The sequence below is a fragment of the Lonchura striata genome, chromosome 1, assembly GCF_050655825.1.
Source record: "Lonchura striata isolate lonStrDom1 chromosome 1, ASM5065582v1, whole genome shotgun sequence".
Lineage (NCBI taxonomy): Eukaryota > Metazoa > Chordata > Aves > Passeriformes > Estrildidae > Lonchura > Lonchura striata.
In genome coordinates, this window is record NC_140703.1 from 32,496,744 (window position 1) to 32,523,547 (window position 26,804).

Sequence of the window (26,804 nt, forward strand, 5' to 3'; positions counted from 1 at the left end):
CTTTCCCTACTAAAACAAGCAACATTTTTAAACATTACTAATTCTTTTGATTCATAAAAGTTAATTCTCATCTCCTACACTTAACAACAAAAACACAGCAAACACAAGGAAGCAAAGAAAGAAATAAAAGACATGGTGAACTAGTCTTCCTATGCTTCAGGAAGGGGTAGCCATCAGCTCTGCTCCCAGACAGCACTGAGGTTCTTGGTGAGAGAGAAGAGACCCAGCATGTCAACCACATAACCAAACACTTAAAGATTAAAATACTTAAAGGTTAAAATCTTAAAGGGTTAAAATCTTTAAACACTTTAAGGGTTTGGATTGCTTACTAAGACTGTAGGGACTTGCCTGTGGCTTGATTAAGGATAACAACAAACTGGATGTTCTGTAAGTCCATGGAGAACCTAGCCCTGGCTGCATTACCTGAGCAGTGATAAAGCTACTGGCCAGGGTGCCAAGTTTTGAGTGACAGTATTGAAGATGAGTTGTAGATGACTTCTAAAATTCAAACTGGCAGTGAGTCCCACAAATGTTCACAATCCTTGCTATACTGGATGCAGTAGTTAAATGAAGAAGGTTTGGATAGCCATGTGAACTTTGGCCCAGCTCATTAAAGGCAGCAGGAAAGCACAATCATTCCAGTCAAATTTCCAAACAACTGGAAGTTCAATTATCTGTACTGAATAAATTAAGCAATTTAAGTTGCTCCTAAGCAGCAAGGGACTGAGCTAAATGGAGATCTGAGATGATTTAAAGCTAATTTGTGTCAGAAAGTTCTGAAATGGCTTTCAGTTCAGTGTCTGCAGTAATTTCTATAAAGTAGTATTAAAACTATTAAGTTTTATGTGAGAAGTCCCCAGTAGGTTCAGCAAACATTCACTGTCTAATAACACACCTTCAGCCATACAAGGTTTCTTTCCTGGGTTTGGGAAGTGTGGTTTATTTATTTCTGCAAGATATTTGAAGCAAAGCCCAACATAAACAGCAGAATTCTTCCTTTTGTTCACAGTTTTCATAAGTTGCTGAAAGGCTGGGTAACTTTACGTATTACAAACACAGAGGACCTATAGTATCCCACAATATCTGTGGTGACTTGGCTACCCATTAGGAACATCCCAACTATGTATACAGTAAAACCCTAACAAACCACACCTTACTTTCCAGAAACTAGAATGCATTCTCCCATCTTTTCTACCCAGGTCTTGCTCTGTGTCAGCAGTGTTTAAATAAACAAATTAGATGCCTCCTTGGACAGCCAGATAATGGAGTTACAAGCTCATCCTCTACTCACATAAGAAAGATTATGCCCCTTGAGATGGGCCTCTCGCAGACCTACTTAGCTGGGAGGTAGCAGGAGCAGACAAAAAGAGACCCTGCTAACCAAGGCCCTACCAAGGGACTTACTTAAATGGGTCTAGGAATGCAAAGTTACATCAGAAATATCACAGTCGTTACCCTTATTCAAAACTGATAATAAGTCATCACTTTATGGAAATTCGATACATTCTTGTTTTTAAAGTTAGGGGAATTGAGACATAGAAGGCTGAAGAAATTTGTTTAATGTCATCCTCATGTCCTCAAAGGAACATATGAGGAACAGAAACCTGAGTCATACGTTTTAAAGAAAGATTTAACTCTGGGAGTGCAAGAGTGCAGGGAGAACTGGAATGGAGGAATTTGTTTTCCAACTTGAAATTCTTACTGCGCTTCTCCCCTTCAGTGACCATAAACCTCCTCATGTACAAAGGAACAAACTGTCCAACAGGCCACATTACAACAGTTGTGTACAACAGGTCTGCTTGAGTGATGAATCAGCTCGTTGTTTATCCAAAATAACAGGCACAAATGGCTTTCACACCTACCAACAGCTAGAATTAAAACACTTCCACACTGAAGGAAAACCAAAATAATTTTAAAATCCCCCGCACCTAAAAAAAAAAAAACTAAAACAACCTAAATAAAATATAGTGTTAGCAAAGAGTAGTTAGTGAGAGGAACACTGGAAAAAATTCTGTATCTCATATCTTGCCTATCAAATTGAAACAGCTTAGATCCTAAAACGAGGTATGAGGCCCTCACCACCCAGATTAATCAGTGTTAACTCAGCTCTCAAGCAAACCTCAATATTTTAAATTAAAACTAGTCTCAGGTCTCCAATAATGCTTTAATATTATTCTGTAATGTCATCATGCTGGTTACAAATGGACTTCATTTACCTCACATTCATTAGGACACCACACTGTTTGAACTCAATATTACCTTTCCTTCTCCTCCCAGCCAAAACACTGTCATGCTAAAATGTTTTTCTAATAGTTCTCTCCCACTGAGGTGCATGTTTCCATAGGGACACCAACAGTGCTGTACCATTTGGATAGGAAACTAAAACTAATAGCTGGGATCTTTTCACAGCTTCTCAAATCCTACCAGGAAAAAAAAAAAAATTCTCTATCAGGAAAAGAAAAAAAAGAGCTAAAGTCACTGAAAACATTAGCTTTTCCAGAATTCACCGTTTTGCTCGTTTCTCTTGGGTTTTTGATGTGGGGGTTTTTCTTTTGTTGGGGGGAGGGGTTGTTTGTTTGGGATTTTTCTGTTTGTTTTTGGTTTGTTGGTTGTTTTTGGATAGTCTTATTTTCACAGGATTGTACAGCAACTGTCACCACACTTATGTCATTAGAGTGAAAATACAACAGAAGTAAATATCACTATTATGTCAAGAGACAAGCATCCCAGGGTCACTCACTGTCTCTCTTTGTCATTATCCCCTGTGTGAGAAAATGGAGAACATCAGATAATGCAGCCAGCAGGAGGGCAACAAAAGGGAGAAATTTAATGTGCGTCCTTTCCAAAGCTGTTTGTGGTTAGCAATTTTATTCTGATTTAAGGGACAAACTGTCCACCCCTTTTAAACCTCAGGGATTAATTTTCAGTTATTTGTAGGGACAAAGTCTCTTCACATGATTTAACTGTCTGTCCAACAGGTTCAGTTAGGCATTAAAGCTTTGTACTTCAAACTAAACAGTGCACTATATTATTTATTCCAGTTTGGCATAAATAAGTATGGATTACCTTATGCAAACCATTCTAAAGTTGTTAGCTGCTTTACAGTACCAAGAGCTTTGACAGCAGCCAGACCCAGAGAATGGACATGCCGCCTCTCTTTTAGTATGATCTTAGACTTGAGCAAAAGTGACCTTCATGGCTGCTGTACTACTGTCTTTATGCTCATTGATAAATGCACAATATTGGTTTTCATCTAGTGAAAAAATATTAATTACTCCTGCTCTAAGATTAAATTGCACAAATAATTAATTCAGAAAAATATTATCCAGGAGTAACAGTCTTTATCCATTAATGTAATTACAAAGCATCAGGGAAAAATTTGCTGTATTTGACTTTTTGCTGCTCCTGCTGGACCAGCAAGTTTCCAGACCATGTTTTTCTCTTCTAAACTTATGTTTCAGTTAAAGGAAAATGCTAGTAGAAAATTTACTTTGAAAGTAAATATTAAATAACTGATTTTGTATATTTGACTCCACTTAAATTAGATAAATTATAACTTCTGCTTGTAACTTCTGCTTTTAATTGTAACATTAATACACAGGTATTATTTTTATCAGATTTTTTTAGTTGTTTAAAAGTAAAGACTTTTAAGAAATAAACCCCATTAAGTATTTTCTTGACTATACTTAGCTTTTCCTTAGCTCTTCCTGAAATACAAAATATCAGACTTAATAATCATACAGCTCCTGATAAAATGCATTTTATATTAAAATAAAGCAATAGTAAAAACTATCAAGATGTCTACTATGAATGCTTCACTGTCTGCAGACTCATTAATCTAAGTTAAATTAATAGAACAAGATAAAATGTAGCCATGACCATTGACTGCTTGCAAAGTTCCCTAGTGACTTTTTGGTATCTTATGCCAGTCATTTCAAAATTTCCATTTTAAGACCACATGAAATTCTCATTTCATTAGTGAATTTTTTGAAAAAAAAATCATGTTTCATAGAACTCCTTTTTTTATAACCAGTAATATTTCCTGATACATTTTGTGAAAATAATTATGGTAATCCTTTCCCCTAATAACAATGAAGTGAAATCTCCCATAGAAAGATATGTACACTAATGTTTATATTTAGTGATTACCTTCCTTGTCAATTTAGCTGCTATCTGTAGAAGCAAAAATCAATACTTTATTTCTTCTGCAGAGCAACATCAGCTACTTTGCAATCACCACATGTTTGCACATAAATATTCTTGAAGGCAAACTAAATCAATTAACATTTGTAGTTGTCCATCCAGTCCCTTTGCAAAACATATTATGCACTTAGGATGAATTCAGTGTAAATCATCATCCTAGCCACACAATTAAATACTATAAGCTTCCTTAACCCTCAGCTCAGACTTTCCTAATCTCTGAAAGAAAGCAATGCCAGATGGCCATGAACAACTGTTAAGAATCAGAGGGACACAGAGAAATACCTGAAGCTCTCAGTAATTCAGTGGAGAAACACCTTCTGTTCCAACTTACTGCTAGGCCCCACTTAGACAAATTTGCTTTGTACAACTCATAAGTGATCCTTCCAGGTTAACTGATACACATGCTAGTGCTTTTCAAAAGCTGTATTTTCTTGCCATGAATCGAATTCACAGACACTGAATTTTTGCTACAACTCTTGGTTGCAGTTATCACAGCAACAGCACGTACAAAGTGCAGAGAGAATCCACTGACTACTGCACTTCAACATCATTTGAAACATACAATTGTGTGTAAGTATCTATGGATATACATTAAAAGAAGTAAAATGCATTGTATGTAAAAATAATGTGTGTAATATATAATATTCACATACAATTAGTTGTCAAATCTGTATGAGTTAGCTGCAAGGCTAAAAGAGGATTAGAGCTCATTGGCCCATGAGGCAAAGATTAGGCTCCATTTCTCTGCTTCAAGAAAAAATGATGGGAAAAGGTGCCTTTTTTCCTACAGAAGAACATCCTCCTCTGAGCCAACACTAAGAATCAAGCCAAACAATCATACCCAGCATGCTGGAATGCCAAAGGGCACCTCCAGTGTTCATTTTCAGAAGCATCTCACAAGCAACATTTTATATGGTAACAGTGTGGAAGTGGTCTCCTCGTTCTGAAAACCAGAAGCCTCATTCTGCTTTAAATCACAGTTCAGGAAATTTCATGTTTAAAAGTGAAGCTTCTCTTTTTAAAAATAAATCCCCTTGCATTGCAAAAGATGATAGTCACTGCTCACGAGCAGGCCACAGCTTCATGTTTTTAGACTTTGGTTTCTTAACAGAAATTCAGAAGGAAGCAGTGAGAACAGGCAAACCTGGGAATGGAAAAAGCAGGTTAAGAAGAAAGATAGGACTGAAACAGCAGGGAGTGCTTCAGGGCAGGACAGGAGTAAAGGGCAGAGCTGTGTGGGGAGTCCAGTGCTAGCAGGAGAGTTCAGGGCAGGAGTGAGAGATGCTGTAGGAGCACAGCATCAGCAAGGAGCACATACAGAGCCAAGCATTCACAACCTCTGGTATAGTCATGGTCAAACTAGTGGAGGTCCCAAGTATGAAGCCAGATGTGGCAAACTACATATAGTGTAGTGCACTTCATTCTACTTGCATTCCCATGAATCAAAAGATGATGTTCTTCATTTGACTGTCTCAAACAATAAAATAGCACAGTCAAAAAAAGAAAAAAAAAGAATACAGCAAAACTGGAAGAACACATGGGAACATCATTCTGTCTTAAAAAATTGAGTATAAGACAGCTACAGTTAAGAAGGGGGGACTTCTGAGCAATTTAAACCAGGCTGAAGGATCACATGTTTGTTGTAAACTGCTTTGAAAAGTACCTGACATCTTGCATTCAGCATTTTTCAATAATCTCTCAGATTCACCAGGCCAGAGCATTATTTTCACTCTGAATAGCACAGTTCACATCAAAAAAAAGGCATTTTTAGAATATTGGCTAGAGATGTGGTGATAACGCTTGTAACAGAAACAAAAGTGATATAAGCCTCACAACAAAAGACATGGTAAGCAGAGTGTGAAGGGGATTAAGAAGTAAGGGTAAGAACTGAAGAAGCACAGGACACTAGAGAACTGTTCCAGATGGTAGGCTAGTTTTAACCTAAGCAGCAATGTGTTTGTATAAAAGTCCAGTGGGAGCTGAGCAGACAGAGATGAGCACACAGATGAAGTCTGAAATGTTCTTGCGAGTTCAAGGAATGGGAAAAAAGGACTCTGAAGGTCTGATGCAGACTCAAGAAAGTTGCTGCTTGGGAAGAAGAAAAAAATCAAAGAATGATTTTGCATCTAAGGAGGTGAGGAGTAAGAGACACCTACATAACAGATAACAGAGGACATGAGTAATGAGACCAGTTAAAAGCTTTTCTAAAACTAGTCACCATATGAAAAAAAACTAGTTCAAGATGTCAAAGTAATGCAGCATTGAGTCAAATAGGCAGTTGGATATAAATATCGTGCATTCAAAATTATTTATTCCAAAAATATTTACAGACTTTCTAATAGGGTATGTGCAGAGAAAAAGGAAAAAAAATAAATCATAAGTGAACTTTGATCAGATGTTCTTCAGTGATCAGTTCTGTCTTTCAGTAAGATGCCCACAAGTTCAGTAATTGTAGCATTTCAGTCTATTGCTGATAAAAGCTCACTGTTGTGTGAGCAGTTCAACACTGTACCAAATCTCCCATTAACTCTTGCTCTTAGAGGTTATTTCAGTAAGTGGGTCAAGATAAACAGACAACCTGCTAGTAAGGCTTCTAATTTGAACAATGATATCTGTACACCAGAGGTAGCTATTTGAACTAGACTGCTAATGTCCCCTTTTCCAAAATAAATCCCAGGATGGTGTTTTCATTTATTTATGAAGCTTACTGTATGCTTCTGGATCACAACTATGAATGGTTTTGTTCATGTGCCCAAGCTTTGTAACCACCCAAAAAGAAGTGACCTTTGCTTTCAAACTAAGCTAACCCTTCCATATTGGGTTATATTCATGAATATTCCATATTTCAATTAACCTGTGATTTTCTTAAAAATACTGTACTGAAGGATGCTTAGCTGGCAGATGACTTAACTTTTCCTCCCTCCCTTGTACGTGACAATACTTTGCTCAAAGTAGCCATTACGCTTTTAACTTGCTGGCTGAAACATTCATTGTTGCAACTCCTCACGCCTCTTGGCTGATGGAGGAAAATCAATTTTGATCCCTGAGAAGCAAGTGCAAGTCTCCAACTTCACACACCAATGTGTACAATTGCAGCTGAAACTGAATCCAGATTAATTCACCATTCCAGGCATTTTACATTTATGCTGAGACCTTAAGAGGTTAGAACATACATTATTTAGTGTTTTTAATTGGAGAAGCGGGACATAACTTCCTTCAAATGAAAAAGCACTTTGTCAAATGAAGTTTACACAAAGCAAATGAGATTTATGGTGACAATGAAAATATACTTTAAAAACTAACCTTCAGCTTTTTTTGCAAAACAAGTATTACAACAGAATGCAACAATCCAGCCCCTGCAGGATTTTAATGCTACAATAATTCTGGTCTTCCTTAAAGGGCAACAATTCTGCCCTTTTCTAAGATAACCCAGTTCAAAGCACATTAGAATAGCATTAGAAGCCAAACTACAGTAACCACGTAGCAATAAAGATACAGAAAGCATGTGCATTTCCCAATAGACACAAGTTTAACACTGAAAATATTCCAAGCAGGTATGAGAGAGAGGGAGGGGAGGAGAGAACTTACAGTACTGCTTCAAAGATGCACTATACACATAATGCAGCAGTACAGGATACACTAAGAGATGAAGGCAACTGAAAAGGCAGTACTCACCCAAAATATTAAATTGAAAAGGAACATCATGTATTTCAAACAACACAGGCAGCCTCTTGCCATGTTGCACTTCTTAAATTCTAAAAGGAAAACAAAGGATAGATCCAGGTAAAAGACCACGTATTTGCTGCCTTTGGGTGCACTGTATTTTTCACTTTTTATGCCAGTTCCAGTCCCAGCGCCGGTCCCGGTTCCGACCCCAGTGTGGCTCTGTGTGCGTGATCCAGTTGTACCATAGAAAGCTCCTGCAGTAAAACCTCGACCAAATTGCCTCCCTGAGGTAGAAGGTTTAGCAAAATCTGAGTCCTTGCTATCCAAAGATGGACTCCGGTGAATTGAAGAATCCTCACTACTTGACTTCTCCATGATCTCTCTTTTCACAGTTGTCAGATTTAATGTATAGCATCTCTCAGCATTAAATGCAGTGCCTTGCAAATGCCACAGTGCGCTAAGAGCTGTCTGTGTTTTGCTTCTCTTTTTCTTCGTACATAAATCAGATAATCACTGCAGAATTTATTCACTGCATTGTTGCTGGGTTTATTTTTTATAGCAATGTAGGCTGAACTCTGTCTGTCTGAAGCATGAATTTATACATTATTATCCCATGCAAGAGCACACTCATGATTTATCTTGATGAATCAGTTATGCAGAACTTTGATTTTTATTAAAAAGAGCTATGAGCTCTTTCTCTGCACTCCTAGGCTACAGTCCTCTAATCTATAGGCAGCAGATGGTCCTTGCATCCATTTCCAAAAAGCTTCTGCAGTACACCTGGGAGACTCTCCTCGAGCCGGAGCACTTTCCTTGCTCTCAGCTTCCCTCTCTGTGTCTCTCTGACTCTCTCTCACACGCTGTCTTTTTTCTTTCCACCCATTTGCAGTGTCTCATTCAGTAACCCGCTACCGGAGCGCACTCTGTGTTTCACTGCTGTTGCCGTGAAATCGTCAGCAACTGCAACCACTGGGCATTTCCCACAGAAATCCCTGACCTAACTATCGAGTAATAAATCCGCCCTCCTGCTCGCCCCTCCCCTCTGCTTTCCATCGGGCCAGTTAGCAGAAGCCTTCTCCTCCAGAACACGCCTCCATGACATAATATCTTTAATAGGATTAGAATTACTCTTGACTATACAAGTGCACAACAGAAAATCTCTTTAAATGTCAAGTACTGTTTAGCTGTTTATGCGCTAGAACCGTTAGGCAGTGATATTCCTTCGATGCAATAAAATACAGAAAAAGTATGGATTAGATAGACAGGTGCTAACCTCTCTCTGCTCATTAACAGTGACTTACATTTTCTTCTGGCTTAAACAAATCCCACGGGACAAGCCATGGGAATAGCTAGCACCCAGCGCACACTGCTTAGGCACACATCTCTGCTGTACGCGTACATAACGTGACACCATCACCTGTGATATAATTAACCAGACAGAGCTGCTGCCTCTTACGAGGTCATCATTCAATTCTTCAAACTCCTGAAATGTAAATGGATCTGAGGCTGCAGCTCTCTACACACTATTTAACAAGTACATCAGAGATTCTTGTTGTGTACAGCAATAAGCCATCTTACATCACAGGTCGTCTGTGAACTAGAAACACTGACCCAAATGCCACATTTCTTTTCCACGGAGGAGTGCAACATGCCTGCTAGGACTCTGAAACAGGGAGGGCACAACTGTGCACGTGTGCCTGCGCATATGCATGCAAGTGCCTGCAGGGGAGGAAGAGAAGCGCTTCAGGTCACTACTCCCCGTACTTCCAAATTTGTCATTTTGTCATAAGCACAAAAGCAGAGCACCGATGGTGCAAAGTGCTATAGCAGATTTAAAATGCAGGTTATTCTTTTCTTTTCTTTCTGTAAAGAAAGAAACCACACTAGGAGGCCACTGTGAAGGAAATGCAGCTAGCAGGAAAAGCAAAATTCTATGTAATTTTCAACTGACCCCTCCACATGCTCATTAAAATGCACTGTTCATGGTTATCTCTAGTATTTTTGAAAAAAGACAATATAACATTTATTCAATCTTATATATCTATGGCCAAAAGCCTCTAAGGATTCTGCAATTTTTACGTAACAACATCAGAATCAACACCCTAGAGCAGTGCTATACCTTTCCTCTCATGTTGTTTCTGCTAAAAGATCCCTCCACAAATAAAGTACATTAAATAACCAGTATTTGAATGTGTAGTATCTCTCTCTCCCTTTTCTGCTCTAAAATAAGATTTTAACAACAGGCAGGTCCAAGCCCATATCAACAATGTTTGTTCACTTTGCTTTTCAAAAGTATTTTCAAAGCTCCCTGCATAAGATGTGTCTGTCAGAAAGACAACTGCAGGGTGACTGCTCAGCACTGTGTGTGACAGCAGAAAAAGTTACACACAAAACACCCAAGTAAAAAAAAAGATAAATTAGCACTGACCAAAATAGAATGTGCATTTCTATACATGTCTACGGTGCACATACAAACTTCACCATAAGCAGTTATCAAGAAGCAACTTTCTCAGCAAAACACATGGAAACAACTTGCAGGTCACGGCCAGGTACCTGCCTCAAACACCAGAGCCTGCAGGATAACTCACATTGGAACCCAAGGCAAATGTCTGAGCATGGATTTAGAAAACTGAAAAAACTCTTCTGTTTGAAATTCACTTACTGGAAGTGTAAAGTTGTACCACTGCAAACCAATGCTGCAGCTAGATATTTTCAGCGGTTTTCACTTGTCATACAAAACTGAGCTCTCAGCCAAAAAATTGTGAGAACATACAAGTGCTTTAAAGCATTTTTAGCTTTTTAGTTTTTTCACCCTTTGGTTTGCCATAAAATTTACACTGACTTAGACTAGCTACAGAAAAAAAAATTGCTGTGCACTTGTGAAAATTAACACAATGTAAATATTTGCCTTCCCACTGAAAGTACATGACAAAAATAATTAATCCGCCCTCCTCAAGGTTAAAAAATTAAAATATTCTGTAATAAGCAAAAAATCTTCACAAATACTCTAATAGTTTGTAAATAGTGGAAAATTTCTATTGGTGGTTAAAAAAAAAAAGCTAACCAAATATATCTCCAACCCTTTTTTTTCCCAAATTTTCATTATTAGAACTTATTGAAGTTTTCCAGTTTTCTATTTTTACCTCCAAATACTGCAAGATACTGGCTTACTGCACCATTACCTCTAATGTACCTTCCATTAAGAGATCTCCATGACTGGTCTACAGTATTATTAGCATTTCAGAACAGTCCCAGCCAAAGACACACGTGAAGTTGACAGCTTAAAAATCCAGACCTGAGCAACGAGTAGTGGGGAAAACAAAGCTCCAGATCAGCCTCTCATTCTGCTGTGTAGCAAGAAAACATATGACTCTCTTATGGTTATGCTGTGGCCACCAGGGAGACTTTACAAGCCTCAGTAACCTTCAGCCACTTGAATTTGCAACCAAGGAGTATCTTTACAGATTAGAAGCCACTTCCTGCTGCTGCAACTCCAACTCAGTGTTTAGGTAGCTCAGTTAATAAACCACACAGGGCTGCTTACTTGCTGAAAAAATAAATGGTGAAAAAGCCGTAAGTGGTTTGTCCAGCTGTGCTTTGACCAACCATTGCACTCAACTCTGCCTCTGACTGGGACTTGAGCAGAAGGTGTTGCTGCATGGCAACAGCACCTTTCAGGGTCCCACTCAACAGCACAACCTCAGCATGAGGACAAACACATTTTGCTTCACTACAGATCTTACCTCTGTTTAGTAATCAGGGCATGAAAAACATTCAAAAGCTCACTCTGTACTTCATTAATGTTTGATTACTGAATCACAGAATTTTGTTGCTGAGTGATGCCTTCACATCAAGAAAATCATTTCAGTCCCACATGTATATGCCTGGGACAAGGCAATAAGCATCAGTCCTTTGCATTTAAATGGCTCTTCCAAATATTAAGGGTAAAAATTTAGGTCACTTTCAGATAGCACGTATGAAAATTGATGTCACAATTGGCGTAGCCAAAAAATGGAAAGGAAGGGTATTATTAATATGGTCAAAAAGCATAGGCTGGCTCTCCTACTGCAACGGATTTATTTGGTTCCCTCCTGGGAACAGTCCACCACAATTCCCAAAGCACACATCCCAGCATCTTAATTTCTTACTGAATTCCACAAATGATTAAATCTTTTTTTCTCATCCTGTAGTTCAATCTCACCAGAACCTCAGTGCCAATTACACCCAGCTACAGTGCTCCTGAACCCCTCTGCTTGTTTCTGCCCTCCTCAGCTGTTTTTGCACAACTGCCTTGTGGAATCGTGCTGCAAAACAGCAAAAGCTGACCAATTTATAAACACAGATTTTAAAATATGTAATACAGATATAAAAGGTACATCAGCAATATAGAAAAAAAAATAATTTTTTCCCCCTTTTAGAAGTTTCAAATCAATTTTACTTGACATTCCCCCTTCAGTGAGATTGCTGCCCCAGTGAAAGGGAGAGGGACTACAACAGAAAAGAATAGGAAAAAATAGTGAAGGGCTGAGCAAAAATACCTTAGGCTTTTGTTATGTTTCCCATGATTCCTGGAAATGGAATATGAAACTCTAGGGTTTTTTTAAAAAGAAAAAAAAAACAAAAAACAAACAACCAAAAAAAACCCTCCAGTCACTATGGTACCCCATACATATTACACCTCATTATATATTTTATCTTGCAATTTCTATTAGGTAGGATAATTCTACTGGCACTATTTTAAATATGAAGAACTTGAGGACCAAGATGCTTGCTGAGGATGAATAGGAAACTGCTGGCAGAGAAGCAAAACAAATCTTTGCCTCGCATGTCCTTAGCTAGCTCACTAACCACTGCACCATTCTCAAATTAATTATTTTTCAAATCACGAGTTTTAGTAACGCTGCCACATGACTTCAGAACAATACTGAGCCCTGCAGAGAGATGTACAAATGCATATGCTACCAAGTGTTCAAAGGATATGGTTCTTAAATTCAGTGTTTCCTTTCAAATTATATTGACCAGGAACTCAATTTTACAAGCCTTCCTCAGGGTACATTAGATAGGCAAAGAACAGAGATTGCTGAGTATAAACTCAGTGACTACATCTTTCCAGTCACTGCTCTGAATCCTGGAAGTCCATGAGAAGGAGATAAGGAACAAGAGTTGAAAATAATAGCTTGCACCTGTCAAAAAGTTGTATACAGCTGAAAGTTCAGATTAAAATAAACACCAAACCAACACTGATCATGGAATAAGCTTAAAGGCAAAAGGATGTCCAAAAGAATAGAACTGAAATTAGGATAACATGATAGACAAAACCATGGGGTTCTCAGGTCTTCCAGGCTCTTGATTCCATGCCAAAAAGTTTACGACCCCAGCAAGTTAAAGTGCCTGGATTTCTGAGGTCTTCCAGTGCTGCAGAATTTATAACCAAAAACCTGGATGACCTGATGGTTGTAATGCACATCCTGAGGCCTGCCAAGGTCCAGCCTGGATGTTGTAAATACAAAGTATTCTGCTGACCATAGGATTGGACAAAAACAAGGCAGATTTCAAGGAGAATTTTGTGTGGTAGAAAAGTTTTGAAATTTTTTAGAGCCAAATAGCCTAAGCCAAAGTTAACCTTTGACACACTTTCTTTTCCACTAAGAAAAGTATTCTATTAGAAACAGACAGAACTGAGAGAACTACTGTAACTTCAATTTTGGAGTCTCCAGTCACTGATCATAGCTTCACACATTATTTAGAGCCTATATGAACAGCTTGTTTGATACAAATGCTAAAAAAGAACCACTACCAAGTGTTCAGAGAAGACTGGAGTGCACACTTAGTTTTCGTACTAGCATGAGGAACAGTCATTTCTCTTATGGTCAGAAAACCACCATTTCCTTTGGTGCTTAGTGGACAGACAGCTGATGGAAGGAGAGACTGGATTCATTAAGAAACAGGCTTACTCACAGCTGGTGCCTGTGATCTGACCAGCAAACAATCCCAATGTTTTGTGAGAGGCAACAACCTCATGCCCTTCTCTCTTCACCTTCTAGCAGAACCAAAAGCTTCCAAAAGACATCACCTGATCCTCAACTCCTCCTACAGAAGAAAGCCAGTTCCAGAGGCCAGGTAGAAGGATCTCAGATAGGTAAATATGCATACAGCATAAACTGGAAGGACAATCAGGATGCTCAGATGGTTTCTTGGAGGCTGAACTTCCTGTTCTGGGACTCCACCTAGCATTGGCATGGCTGAAGAAAAAGGAGGCCTTGCAGAGAGACAGGAGTGAGACAGCACTCCAGGATATTGGAACTGTGTGAAGGAGCATTGCTGGGGAGGCACTGAGTTTGATAACTGTGGGTACAGAATCTTTTCTTACAGATACAGGAATTGAGTGTCTAGGCACCTCAATCCAACACCCACCTCCATTAATCCTGAATTCACCAAGAGAAATACTTCTTGACATTGTTGCTGGAAAGGAAACAAATTAATCTGTTTCTATGACAAAAACAAGAGCACAGCAGCTCGTGGCTGCCTCTGATGAGTAACACTCGTTGCCTCCCCAGGGTAAAGAGGTAAAAAAAGAGGTAAAATGTCTTTGAATGGCCTAAATTATTACTTACTAGTTTATATTAATATATACCAGTGAGACAAGTTTATCCTTCTAATACGGGGTCCTCACTGACTGGATGACCAAGAAAACAAGATCCTGTTGTCAGACTTTCCACTGTGCCAAATATTCGGTGTCATGGTCCCTGGGATTTCCACTAAAAATCATTTACTCGTAATAATGTGCATGTGGCTGAGACTTCTCATTTAGGATTTCACACCAGAGACAGAATGAGATTCTTTTTCCAAACTGTATAGAGGAATTAGCTGTAAATCATGTCAGGAACCTTAACCCACTGTGGTCAATTACAGATGATGAGGTGATACGTTAATGCACAGGAGACGTGGGGCATGCAGATTAAAATGCAATATGAGGTCCAAAAGCTAAGAAAATTTTGATTATGTCACACCTTCACTGTGTTGTCCCAGCTGTCCCTCGGGGGCCCTCAAGTTGAGCAAAAAGAATGTCTGAGTTTGCAACGTGACAGAAAAACAGAAGAGAAAATGGAAATCCTGCTACCAACATTTAAACTTTTAAATCAAACCATTTGCACTATATACAGGGATCTTTTGGGGTTTGGTTTTCACTTCACAAACATAATGAAATATGTTAGATCTGAAAGAAGCACTGTAAATATTATGTTAGAATACAATTCACCATTGTTAGTTTCACCTTTAAGAACTAAAATCCAGGGAGTCTGTTTATTGTTTGTTTCTAAGAATCCTGGAAATCAGAGTTGCCTTGGGCTTGGCGGTGTACATACATAGAGCAAGTCAACCCATACCACAGTCTAACCTCCAAACAGAAAATCAGACATTAACAGCTGGCTCTGGGGAAAAAAAAAAAAAAAAAAAAAAAAACAACAAAAAAACCCCAAAAAAACCCCAACAAAACCACAAACAAAAAAAAAAAAAAAAAAAAAAACTGAGGTTTTTTCCTGAAGTCCCAAAACTACCTTACCAATTATGCCTCTAGCAGCTAGCAGGTGAGAAAAAAATAGGAAATATGAGAGTAAAAAGAATAGCACATGCCCAAGCACATAGGCCTATCCTACCAGGCAGCAGAGCTTAACAGATGCTTTGGAACAGTCTGTTTATGATTTTTAGTTTCAGAATCCCTTTTAATTACAGGGTGTTTATCTCATCTTCTGTAACAATGAATACATTGTTTCATCTCCATCAACAGCTAATCCTTAATTCCGCTGCAGACTTAACCTCAATATTTTAGGGCACTGAGTTCCAGAGATATGCATCATGTTAAAAAAACCCAGCATCTTCCTCTTAATTCACTATCATAATTAAGCTTTCCAGGTCTATCCTCTGTCTGGATATTCATACTCATCCCATAATTCATTAGTTTGTAATCCTCTATTACATCCTATGTTATTGTCTTTCATTAAACTAAGCACTTTTCAGCATGGCATGTTATTGAAAATTCTCTGAGTCCCTAATAATTTAAGTTAACCATCTTAGGACTTCTTTCTAATTGAGATATGTTTCCACCATAATCTTTCCCAATCTGCTGATGAAAAGATCTTTTTAAAGGGCAAGAGTCAATGTTCAGATTCAAAATAAATTTAATTAATTCTGTTTCTATTAACACCTTATCTTTATGAAAGTGAAGTTACTCAGATTCAATAGACATTTTTCTATCACCCCCATTCTGCTTTTCTATTTCAGATTCAAAATTCGGCTCTGAAAATGTTGAATTTTTCAGAACTTAACAGGAAAACCCTTGTAGTTTAAAATTGTATCTTACCTGTAAGAGGAAAGGGAGTTTTCTCACTACAGTGACATGAGTCTAATACTCATTCCTTGTGAAGTTACCAGGAAGACCACCCTCAAGAGAGGGACTCCTTGTAAAGATGCTGACATAATCCAAATCAACTCTTGGCCATCCATTAATGTGTGGTACAAACTGCTCTCTCCATCCACTACACACACACAAAAAAAAGGTGAATGCAGGGAAATGTTTTTCACTTTGCATACAGAGAAAAAAAGATTGAGGAGCCAGAAAGCTGCCAGCCAGAGGCAGGAAGGCAGCAGCATCACATCCCCAACACCACTGAGTGAGGAAACATCACAAAACAGATCTCTAAAATCATGCTTTAAAAATTAAAGATCAAAAAAAGAAAGCAGGGGCGAGGAAGTGAGAAGGATTCTTATTTAACACCTATTTTTTGCGGAGGTAAAGTACATGATCTGAGTGCTTCTCTTCCACTCCCACTTTAATAAGTTTAGGTTTTTACATCTCCTATATTGACTACCGATTAATGAAAGCTAACAAATAGCCAAAGGTTTTTGCCTATCATGAGAGATGATATCCCTTCTTCCTCTTGGATGGTGCAGCAGGATTTCATTAATACAATAACTCTTCTAACTGTGTCCAACGTGTACAAGTCTCTTGAACAAAGTCAGGTGGATTTTCTCCAACATCTGTTCCAAGGAGGCTGTCTTTCACTAGCAGTCTGCTGTTTTGAATTAACTGACAGCTGGTGCCTATGTATTAGCAGAACTATTAAAATTAAAAACCAACAAATTGAGAAAACCCTCATACAAATGGCTCCATGTGAAGAAAGAACCAAGAGAATGATGTAAGCATTCCTTTTTGAAAGGCAGCACACATCTCTGAAACCTGCTCAGTTATGCCATGAAGAACATTTCTAAGCACATTCCTTTCACAATTGAATGAATTCCTTCATTGCTAAAATATTCATTTTTTGGCACTTAAACACAAACAGGTGTCATTCCATGAATGGGAACATTTAAAACCACTGTGTCAGGGCTGGCAGAGACCCAGATGTCTTCAATGGGCAGCCACACATCACCAGTCCCAGCCTACAACCTCAGACTCACTGGAAGTGGCAGACTGAATGCCTTACTGCAGCATCATCACCTCACACGTCTGTGAGTTGTCAGAAGGCTGTCTTCCAGCAGCATTTCTAAGCAAAACCTAATCCCAAGTCCCACCTTGAAGTCAAAGAGGGACAGCTTTCAGAGAGGAGTCATACCACCAAATGAATTAAGTACCTGCCCAGTGGCCTCACAGATGAAGCTGACATCAGAGAAGGCTGACTTCAAGTCAGTACCAGGTTCCCCTCTGCTGGGCCCCCAGTGTGACTCTGGGCAGAAATGTCTGGAAACAAGGGTGGTGTCCAGTCTCTAAAGCCATTCAGTCCTCAGTCTACTCCTGGCCCTCCCTGACCACAGTCTATCAACTGTGACACCAAGCTACATAGCCTAACAATTCCCATCACACACCTCCTTTTCTCTTTGAAGGCTGATGCTTCTGAAGTCATAAAAAACAGTTTTTGAGTAATTGAAGGTAACTGGATCATACCTTCACTGCCATTAACAGCACTTCTCAAGTTCTGATCAAAGCATTGCAGAACAGCCATGTTCCGTCCTGCTGATTTGGGCTAGGTTCATTTCTATGGTTTTCAACAAACTTCCACAACACCTAGCCTGAGCAAAGTTCACAGACTCCTTCCTGTCTTGAAGCTCTTTAAATTCATAGAAGTGGTCACACATGACCATCTGCATCTGCCCTTGCAGTAAAGCTTATTTAACTTCACAATAAAGTTTCTAGCACGTTGTATGGTAACACTGTAGGATGTGGTCAACTTCAACATTTAAAATAGGATGTGCCTGTAACGTAGCAGTCATGCAATTAATGCTTTTTGCTTTGCCAACAACAGAGTCAGATTTAAATCCCAAGAGGAGGCAGATATTTTAGCCACCCTACTCATCTCACAAGAACGAGACTAAATGGTTCTCATCTATTCTGCATGAGATAGATGAAAGGGTGTAATATTGAAAACAAGGTAACCCTCTTACTGTAATCCAGCAGGTTTATGTAAGGCTGCTGCTGTTCATGAGCTTTGTGATCGGTGTCAGCTCTTGTTATAAGGGTGTGAGAGATTTAAAATGACAAAGGAGGAAAAGAAAGAAAAGGGAAAAAAAAAACAGTTTGCCATGACCCTGCCTGTCAAGTCACAAAAAGCTATCCAGCAATTCAATTCCCAGATTTACAGTAGGAGCTACTTAATTTTTACAGTATATTCATTAACAAGACTTTGTAAAGGCAGAAATATAATGGGAAAACATCATTTTTATGACCTTATCTGCATTATGGAGGACACTTGGAGAGAATGCTGTATGGTAGCTGCAAAATACCAGGCATTCAGAGCCTAATATGGGGTGTAAAGAATGGATCCAAGCATGTTTGACTCTTTCCCAAAAGCCAAGCCCACATTCACTTCATTTTGAAAAAGTTTAATTGTACCATCAGTGCCTCTCAGAGATGAGAAAACCAAGATAGATACCCTTGATCATCAGTCAGAAACTAAGAATGTTCCAAAAATTCCTCATAGAGGCATCTGAAAGGAGAAAAAAAAAAAAGAAAAAAGAAAAAAAAAAAAGGGCATCTTTTGAAAAGGAAGACTATTTGTGTCATTCAGTCTGCTCTGATCTACTTAGGTGTGTCACCAGTATGCAGTAGCTATTGTGTGAAATATCAATTGGCCTTTAGAAGCTGCACTTCATAAATTCATCACAGGCCGATATTTTCCATTTACAAATTAATTGAAATGCTGGCATTTTATTTCAGAAGCAACCAACATGATGTTTCATGCTCTGCTCTGTGGACTGGTTCAGGGGAATCTATCAAAAATACACAGCCATATATGCTTAGCAAATGGTGTGCATCCAGATGGGGTTTTAAACAACATGAATGAAATTAAAAGGCTTGCAAAATGCAGCATCATATAAGGGTAGACAGCAATAGTTTGGGTACAAATATGCCTTGCAGGAATTAAATTTTATGCCCATAGCAAGAATGTGTGTATGATCGTTCTCTCTTCTCTCCTAAATGTCCAAGTCTAGAGTAATTTTAAATCTAAACTAATTTACTGAAAAGACTTTCTAGACTTCCCTTCAGGAGAGCAAGCTAATAATAAATCTGCAATAATATAATCCATTGGTAATATTTTGTCTACTTTTGTTGTTGTTTTAACTCTACAATCATCATGTCTATAACACAGATGCATGAAGGGGTGAACATCAATGCCCCTAAAATGAAAAATTCCCTGGACTTTATCTAGCTGATGGGCTCTCCTCCTGTGTTATTTTTCTCATATACTCATTTCTTATGTTGCACTTGTCCCTTTCCAGCCTAACATTTGCCCAGAAGTAACAGAAATTCTCTCAAGCCATCCAGACACTTTTCTGAAGAGTTTTATGAACTCATCATCTTATCCCATATCTCAAGCACAACTTTTCTAAATTGAGCATATCCCACTCCTCTCCTCCCCCACTTCTGTGCCAATGGTTTTATTACAGGCCTGTCTTGATAATACTTAGTGTTTCTATTCCAACAGCATGGGAGCTGTTATATTAAACGTTTATCAGTAATAGGGTTCCTCCCTTCTACAGGCTGAAGCAAAGTAATTTGGTAGATACAATCATGAAAAGATTCTATAGGTTTGTCACTTCCAGAAGAAACACAGTACTTGAAATACACAAGATTCCAATCAAACCTGACTGCATGAACTTCACTCTGAAATCCCATGTTTCTAGTATTCCAAGGATTGCCAAATTAAGCCATCTCAGTTCCCTGTGTGTTTTTCTTTTAAATCAACTTAAATGCTGTCTGCCCTGTACACTGAAAACAAGGTTTTGGAAACTGTAATATGGCAAGATAAAAAAAAGAAAAGAAAAAATTTCTTCTCACTCCCTGAGAGGTGCACGACTGGAAACGAGGTTGAACGGAAACAAAAAGCACAAAACTTTAATGAACAGAATCAAGATTTATAGATCTCTGAACATACAAAGGGAATAGAGCTGATTAGTTGCAAGGTGCAGTTTCTCTTTACAGGTAATATTTTTCCAAGCAGAATGATGCTTTGCACCTGTCCTGTAATTAGATGCCGGGCTTGTGTACTATGCTGAAAGAAAAAAAAGACTAAGAAAGTATCTTGATCATTCCCAAGTTCAGTGCCTCCTAAAGAGTGCCTATAGCTGTTCTGTAGCAATTTTAGCTCCATTTATACAGGTATCTCACTGCTGTCCCTACCTACTCCATCTGCTGTGTTTGTCTTTATCAAATATCAGTGATACCTGAGTCTAAAAGACAACACCAATACCAAGCTGTAGGCAGGAAGTGGGGAGTGGGGAATAATGAATTCTTCCCTAACAAATTGTTCCCAGGCACCAGAGCCTTCGAAATGTCTATCACAGAACTATCTTCATGCATTTTAAGCATCCTTCATATTAAGGATCCAGATATTTTTATTTAATATAAAGAACAAATGCTCAGAAGCCAAATAATCTGAAACAGATTTCTACAGTGTCCTGCATTCTCAAGCACTGAAAAGAAAACCCTCAGACTACTGAAGGCCTGACATGGTAGACTGCTACAAAGTTCTGTCAACCAGATTCCCTCTCACATTTCACAGGCTGGTCACCAGTAGCTCTTATGCATAATCTGTAAACCACATTTTTAAAGCAACAAGGGACCCTTCAAAATGAAAAAACAGATACACATTTTACACATCTCTCAATACTGTGAAAACTGAAAGCATTGACTTATAGAAGAGGAAAGGTACGTGCTTAGGGACAGAATTCCAAATTAAGATAGCCTCAAGAGATACTATATGCTGGTTTGAAATAAAGCTTCCACCTCATAAAATGTTAATATTAGGGCTTTAGGCAGACATTAAGGTCAGGACAGATGTGCTGCCTAACATGTACAAGACTCTCCAGAAGGCCAATAAATGCCTTTGGGTAACTAAAAAGCAGTTACAGAAGATGGTAGTACTTTGTTCACAAATATGCATGTTGGCAAGTCAAGCAATAGGAAGAGGTTGCTCAGGAGAGAAGTTGACCTGGATACAAGTGAAAAAAAAAATTCAGTGGGAGAGCAATTAAATACTGGAACAGACTGCTTAGAGAGATGTTAGAATCTCCCTTACTGGGAATATTCAAGACTCAGCTTGACAGAAGCCTGCATAACCTGAACTGGGGCCCTGCTTTCAATAGAAGGTTGGACCACATGCTCTCTGGCATCTCCTTTCATCCTAGACTTTGCTGAGATTCTAACATTTTGTTCCAAGATCCAAAACTCAGACTGTGAAAGACTGACACTGAAGTTCTTGGAGTAGAAGTGACTTGAACTACAGCTGCATGCAGCGAAAAACTGGCAAACTGAAATTGCAATCCCACTGATGGGGGGTGGGGGGGGGAGAGAAGAGATGCTTCTTCTCAGTAGCTCGATTTGACAAATTAGGAACATCCTCATCCTATCAACTGAGTATCTGCAGATCATAAAGCCTGTCTGATCTGTGTGACTTAGTTATCCCTTCAAATCTGTTAACAACTGTCTTCTTTTAACAGCACAAATTTCTTCTTTAGCAGAAGAAACAACACAACAAATTCCAGTCTTTCCCATCATTATGCCCTGGGATTTTTCCTACTGGAATGTGAATTCCATACAAGAGTGCATTTGTCAGAATGAAGGACCTTCCCCAAGGAAAGGAATGTAACTCATTTGCAAAAAGCAGGGATTAGTAATTATTTAAAGGCAATCCATCTGCCCCTAGAGATGTACCGGCCACACAGATGAAGGGCTGGTTTAATCTCTTCAAAAGTAAATCTCTGTAAGATCCCAAATTAAAATGTTTACATGGGAGAAGAAAGCTTGATCCTTGAGCCCAGAAATGGTGGAGTTTATTTTGGTGTTGCCACTATGTCATGACAGTGAAAAGCTATTTAAAGACACTGACCTGACAAGCTGGTACAGTTTTAGATGCATCCACCTAAACTAAAAAAAAAAAGGCAAAATGGTGCTACATCTGGCCACATCCACCAGTAACTGCTTTATTGTTAGAGCTTTTAACAGTTGTGGACAGTCTTGCCATGGAGCTGGCCCCCCAGATGTTTCATTCTGCATCAGATATACATTGTGCATTATTTTCCTTGGGATTTTGAAGGATTATTAGTCATATTGTCTCTAACCTTTTTGAAATTAACTGTTCTAAGGGCAAACATTAGCATATGAAAACATTTCCTCAAGTGTTTTTCTTCCTTTACTGTGCTATATCACAAGGAGTATAATATATGAAGAAGGCAAACAAATATGGTTTTGATCCTTGGGTGCTAATAATGCTAAAGAGCTATTTTGATGGAACTGCTAAAAGGGCTAAAATATTTTTAACTTCCCTAGTTCCAGTATTCATGTAACTATAAAACACAATTAATTTTGATGCTGAAGTTAGAGAATCCTAGGTGCATACTTCCAAAGTGTTGTACATTCCTTTCATTCTTACACAAGCTAAAGGATTTTTATACACTGACATGATTTATCTTTTTGAGGCTCATCTGGTAGACATGCAGGTTGTCAACAGGATTTCTTCCCATAGCAAGTGAACATATTCTATGTTAAAGTAGCATTGCCTGCTGTAACTCCAAGGAAAAAAATTTGCTACATCTGAAATGCCCAGGATACCATTCTTACAGATTTAAAAAGTAATAAGCAATTCTACTGCTCCTAACAGGATCAGATGTCCTTGGGATTTTCAGACGTATTATTTCAGTGTGTCAGTACAGTTAAGTAGACACATAAGGCTGCTACGAGAGTTAAAGGGGATGAACATATAGAAAATTAGATTAATTTTCTTTTTAAGCTCCAAAAGAAATAGTGACACTGATAAACTTAACTCATTTAGCGGTCAATTCTAGTTTATCCTGGTAGCCTCTGTCTCCACACTTAATAAAAGAAAAAATTCCCTCTTAGCTATAAATGAAGTTGCAACATGGCAACAGTAACAGATCCTGGCAGCTCTTCCTTCCCCAAATCATGTAACTTATTCTCACTCTGGATTTCTAGGGAAGTAAGATTTATGCATCCAGACTGTCTTTGGTGAAACCTGAGGGAAGGGAGCAGGCAGGGTGCTGTACGAGCCCTGGAAACCCAAGCCAGCGCTCAGCAGCATGTGTTTGGAATATCAATAGCAGCAAGGCAGAACAGTGTGCGAGGCTGACCCGGAGCTTGCACGAAGGATGGGCACACACAGGGCTGGGTTCACATTCTGCACAGCCTTTCACCCTGCACAGCCCTGTCACAGGGGCAGAGGGGAGATCCTACAGTCTGGGCAGGCAAGCAGGGGGGAAGGGAGAGGTCTGTAATGAGCTCAACCATCCAAAAGAAAATCAGAACTCATTCATTCTGCTCTTGGCAGAATTTTAAACAGTAACAGACAGAACTGGAGCTGGGCAGTCACACCTTCAGCTCTAACAGAGTGTGGAGTAGCCTCAAGCACACATCACAATAGCAGAAGAAAGTGGATTTCTGCTCAGTGTGCTCTGTCCTTCAAGCTCCATGACCTGGGCAAGGGCTTTAAAGTGGCCCTGCACAGAGGCAGGAGCAAGGCTGAGTGCCCTCTCCAAAGGGGTTCTAGGACCACAGCTGCCATTTTCAGCACCACAGACTGACCTCTCTTTTCAATACTTCCCTCCCCACTTTGGTTTAGGATATATGCTCCACATAGCACATATTCTCCTGATTTAACAGTTCTCCAAGTTTAATATCATTTTATTTTCTCTTTACGTGTCTAAACTCATCGCCCCCTTATTTTTCTGCTCTGAGGCTCACAATTCCCAGTTTGTTTTCAAAGCTCATTAAGAGAATTTTCTCTCTCCCTCTGTCATATCATTAACAGAAATGTTACAAAACTCCAGTGTAACTCCCAACCTACATAACCATTGCACTACTGCTGATAATCAGCTCCTGTTTATATTTCACCCAATTTTTTTCTTCCTACCCAAGTGAATTTCAATTAATCTTCATGTTAGGAAGTAAACATATACCTGCTTCCCTCTTGATTCACTAAAATCATTAATTTTGTAATTCTATCAAAAAAAGCAATTACATTGTCTGGCAAGATTTATTCTTTATGAACTCATGTTGTTACTGCTTACAGTTCTGTCACCCTGCAGACTCTGAGTTTGCATCCTCTTTTAATATCAGGCCCATTATTTTACCAGTGGTTATACTTTCAGGACAGTAATTGCTAAGAAAAACCTTGGCTTTCTTCTGAAGGTCAACATTACAGTTTCCAGTCCTCACTCATACTGACATTTCATTTTAGCTACCATCTTACAAAAACAGTAATCACATAATAGTGGCACAGCAAGAAGGCTCACCAAACACAAACCATTTAAACTGAGGGGTAAGAAAGAGGGAAAACTTACAATCTTTTTTTTCACATACTCCTTTGTCACTCCTTAACATTAAATGAAATTTTAACAGTCAGCCTTCTGCTACAATAAAACATTCAGGGATACTGTTTGGACTTGCAGAATGATGCAGGGTAAAAGGGACCCCTTGAGATCACCTAGTCCAACCCCATGGTCAAAGCAGAACAAGCTTCAAAGCTGTATTATATTACTTAAGACCTTGTCCAGCAGAATTTGGAGAACTTCCAAGGTTGGTGATTCCACAGCTTCCTAGAGCAACTTCTTCCCACAGCAGCACCCCCAGGAAAAGCTTTATCCTCACCTCCATTCAGGACTTACAGAGGCACCAGTTGCAACCACTGGCTCTTGTCCTCCCTGAGGATTTCTGAGAAGAACCTGTCTTCTCTACCACACTCCCTACGTAAAGTAAGGTTATGAAAATCAGCCTGTTCTTCCAGATAAATCAGTCCAGCTACCTACATCTTCTCAACAGTATGTGCTCCAAACCCTTTGGAATCTCCTTGTGGCCCTTCACTGCATTTGTTTGTCAACATCAAGGTGGTACTGGGAAGACCAGCCCTGGGTACTGCCTGCTGTTGCCTCATGAGCACTGAGCATCAGGAAACAGAGATAATCTCTTCCCCATTGCTATTGTAAGGCACCTGACTGCATTTTCTCAATCTCAGTTTTCCAAGTTTTCTCACAGTGTTAACTTTTAATATTGACTGTCCTTGAACACTATGCAGAGGATTTCTAATTGCACTGAAAATCCAGCCTTTGAATTGATGCATTCAGTGAAGCTGGTCTTTAATAAACCAAATTACATAATTTGCACTTGATCTCTACAAACCTGTGTATGCTTTTAACCAGTTTTCTACCATCAACCAAACAACAACTGAGCAGCGTGAAAAGCAGCTTGAGAAAGCGGGTAACACATGGAGGGGAAGACATTTGACCAAAGCCTTGTATTTGTACCCCAGTGCTAGAGAAGCAAAGACAGGGCAGTTGCAGACAGGATCATCAGCATCCAGTGAGGAAAAGCTGTCTTGCAAGTCTCAAAGGTGGAAACAGCTGCCAAGCAGAGCGACAGAGAGAAGGACTGCAACAAACAGGCCAGGTAAGGGAAGAGAGATAGGAATTCAGACATGGAATTTCCTAGAAATGCAAATACCTGCAACAGGACAAAAACCAATAGTGTGAGGTGGAAAGAGTGTTGTTATGCCTGAGGGAAAGCAGCACAAGAGGGAGAAAAAAGCAGGGCAGACAGCAGCACGCAGCTGTAGCAGTTCAGAAGGTTCATCTTTTAATAAGCCAGGAAGTGGTAAAAACACACAAAACTGGAAGATCTTCTCATATGTATCCTTAAAGCCCAGCAAGATTTTACCTTGGCTGAACTTTTAAACATTTTCTGTGCTGCTGTTCATATCAGACTGGGAAAGAGATTTCCCAATACTGGCCATATCATAAGGACCATGGAAGAGAAGACAAAGAGTGAAGATGGTCTGTTTTTTCTAGTTTTTTATGCTCTTTCACAAACCAAGAAAAAACAAGGTTAATGCATTCCTGGTACACAGCACAGACCAATTGTTCCAATGCTAATAAAAATTAATAAATAAAGGGGCAGTGCTGGCCAGGAGACCATAAAGGGACATATGAATTATACAGATCTTTTGCTTTTCAATTTCAGTTCAGGGATTTGTTTTAAGATGTATCTATCAGCCACTGTTTTCCATTCTGCTTTAGTAGTGATGTCCTGATGAACACAGAATAGCTCTGGTTTAGTTTAGGAGTAACATGGACTAATTTTACTCTCAGAATATTTATTGCATTCATTTAGTGGCTTAATAGAGAAGCTGAAAAAACAAATAGTAAGAAAATGGGATGGCTTAAAAAGATGTCTCTTTGCAAACATCTGAGGGCTATTACCAAACAGACATCTATGTGCTACACTTATTACAAGTTAAAGAAGTTCCTCTCTTACAAGAGGCCAGCTGGTTGTAGCAGTGTCTTGGGAGGCCAGGCAGAATGCTGGTTCTGGCTCCAGGAGAAACCGAAATACAGAGTATGGCAGCTGAGAGGGGAGTTCTTTGAGACCAGGAAGC

General features: G+C 39.1%; 1 protein-coding gene across 9 annotated transcripts in view; it reads right to left on the reverse strand.

The window, feature by feature from the left end:
* Positions 1-26,804, reverse strand: part of TSPAN9 (tetraspanin 9) — a 168,867-nt gene that overhangs the window by 83,595 nt on the left and 58,468 nt on the right. For 7 of the 9 annotated variants that reach the window (XM_021549170.4, XM_085573431.1, XM_021549172.3 and 4 more), the window contains one exon: positions 7,879-7,958. The exons of 1 other annotated variant lie outside the window; for it this stretch is intronic. In XM_021549170.4, coding sequence (XP_021404845.1) covers positions 7,879-7,941 — 63 coding nt within the window. In that variant the 5' untranslated portion in view covers positions 7,942-7,958. Of the gene's footprint in view, positions 1-7,878; positions 8,389-26,804 lie in introns of those variants that run through there. One more of the 9 variants, XM_021549169.4, reaches the window with a different exon arrangement.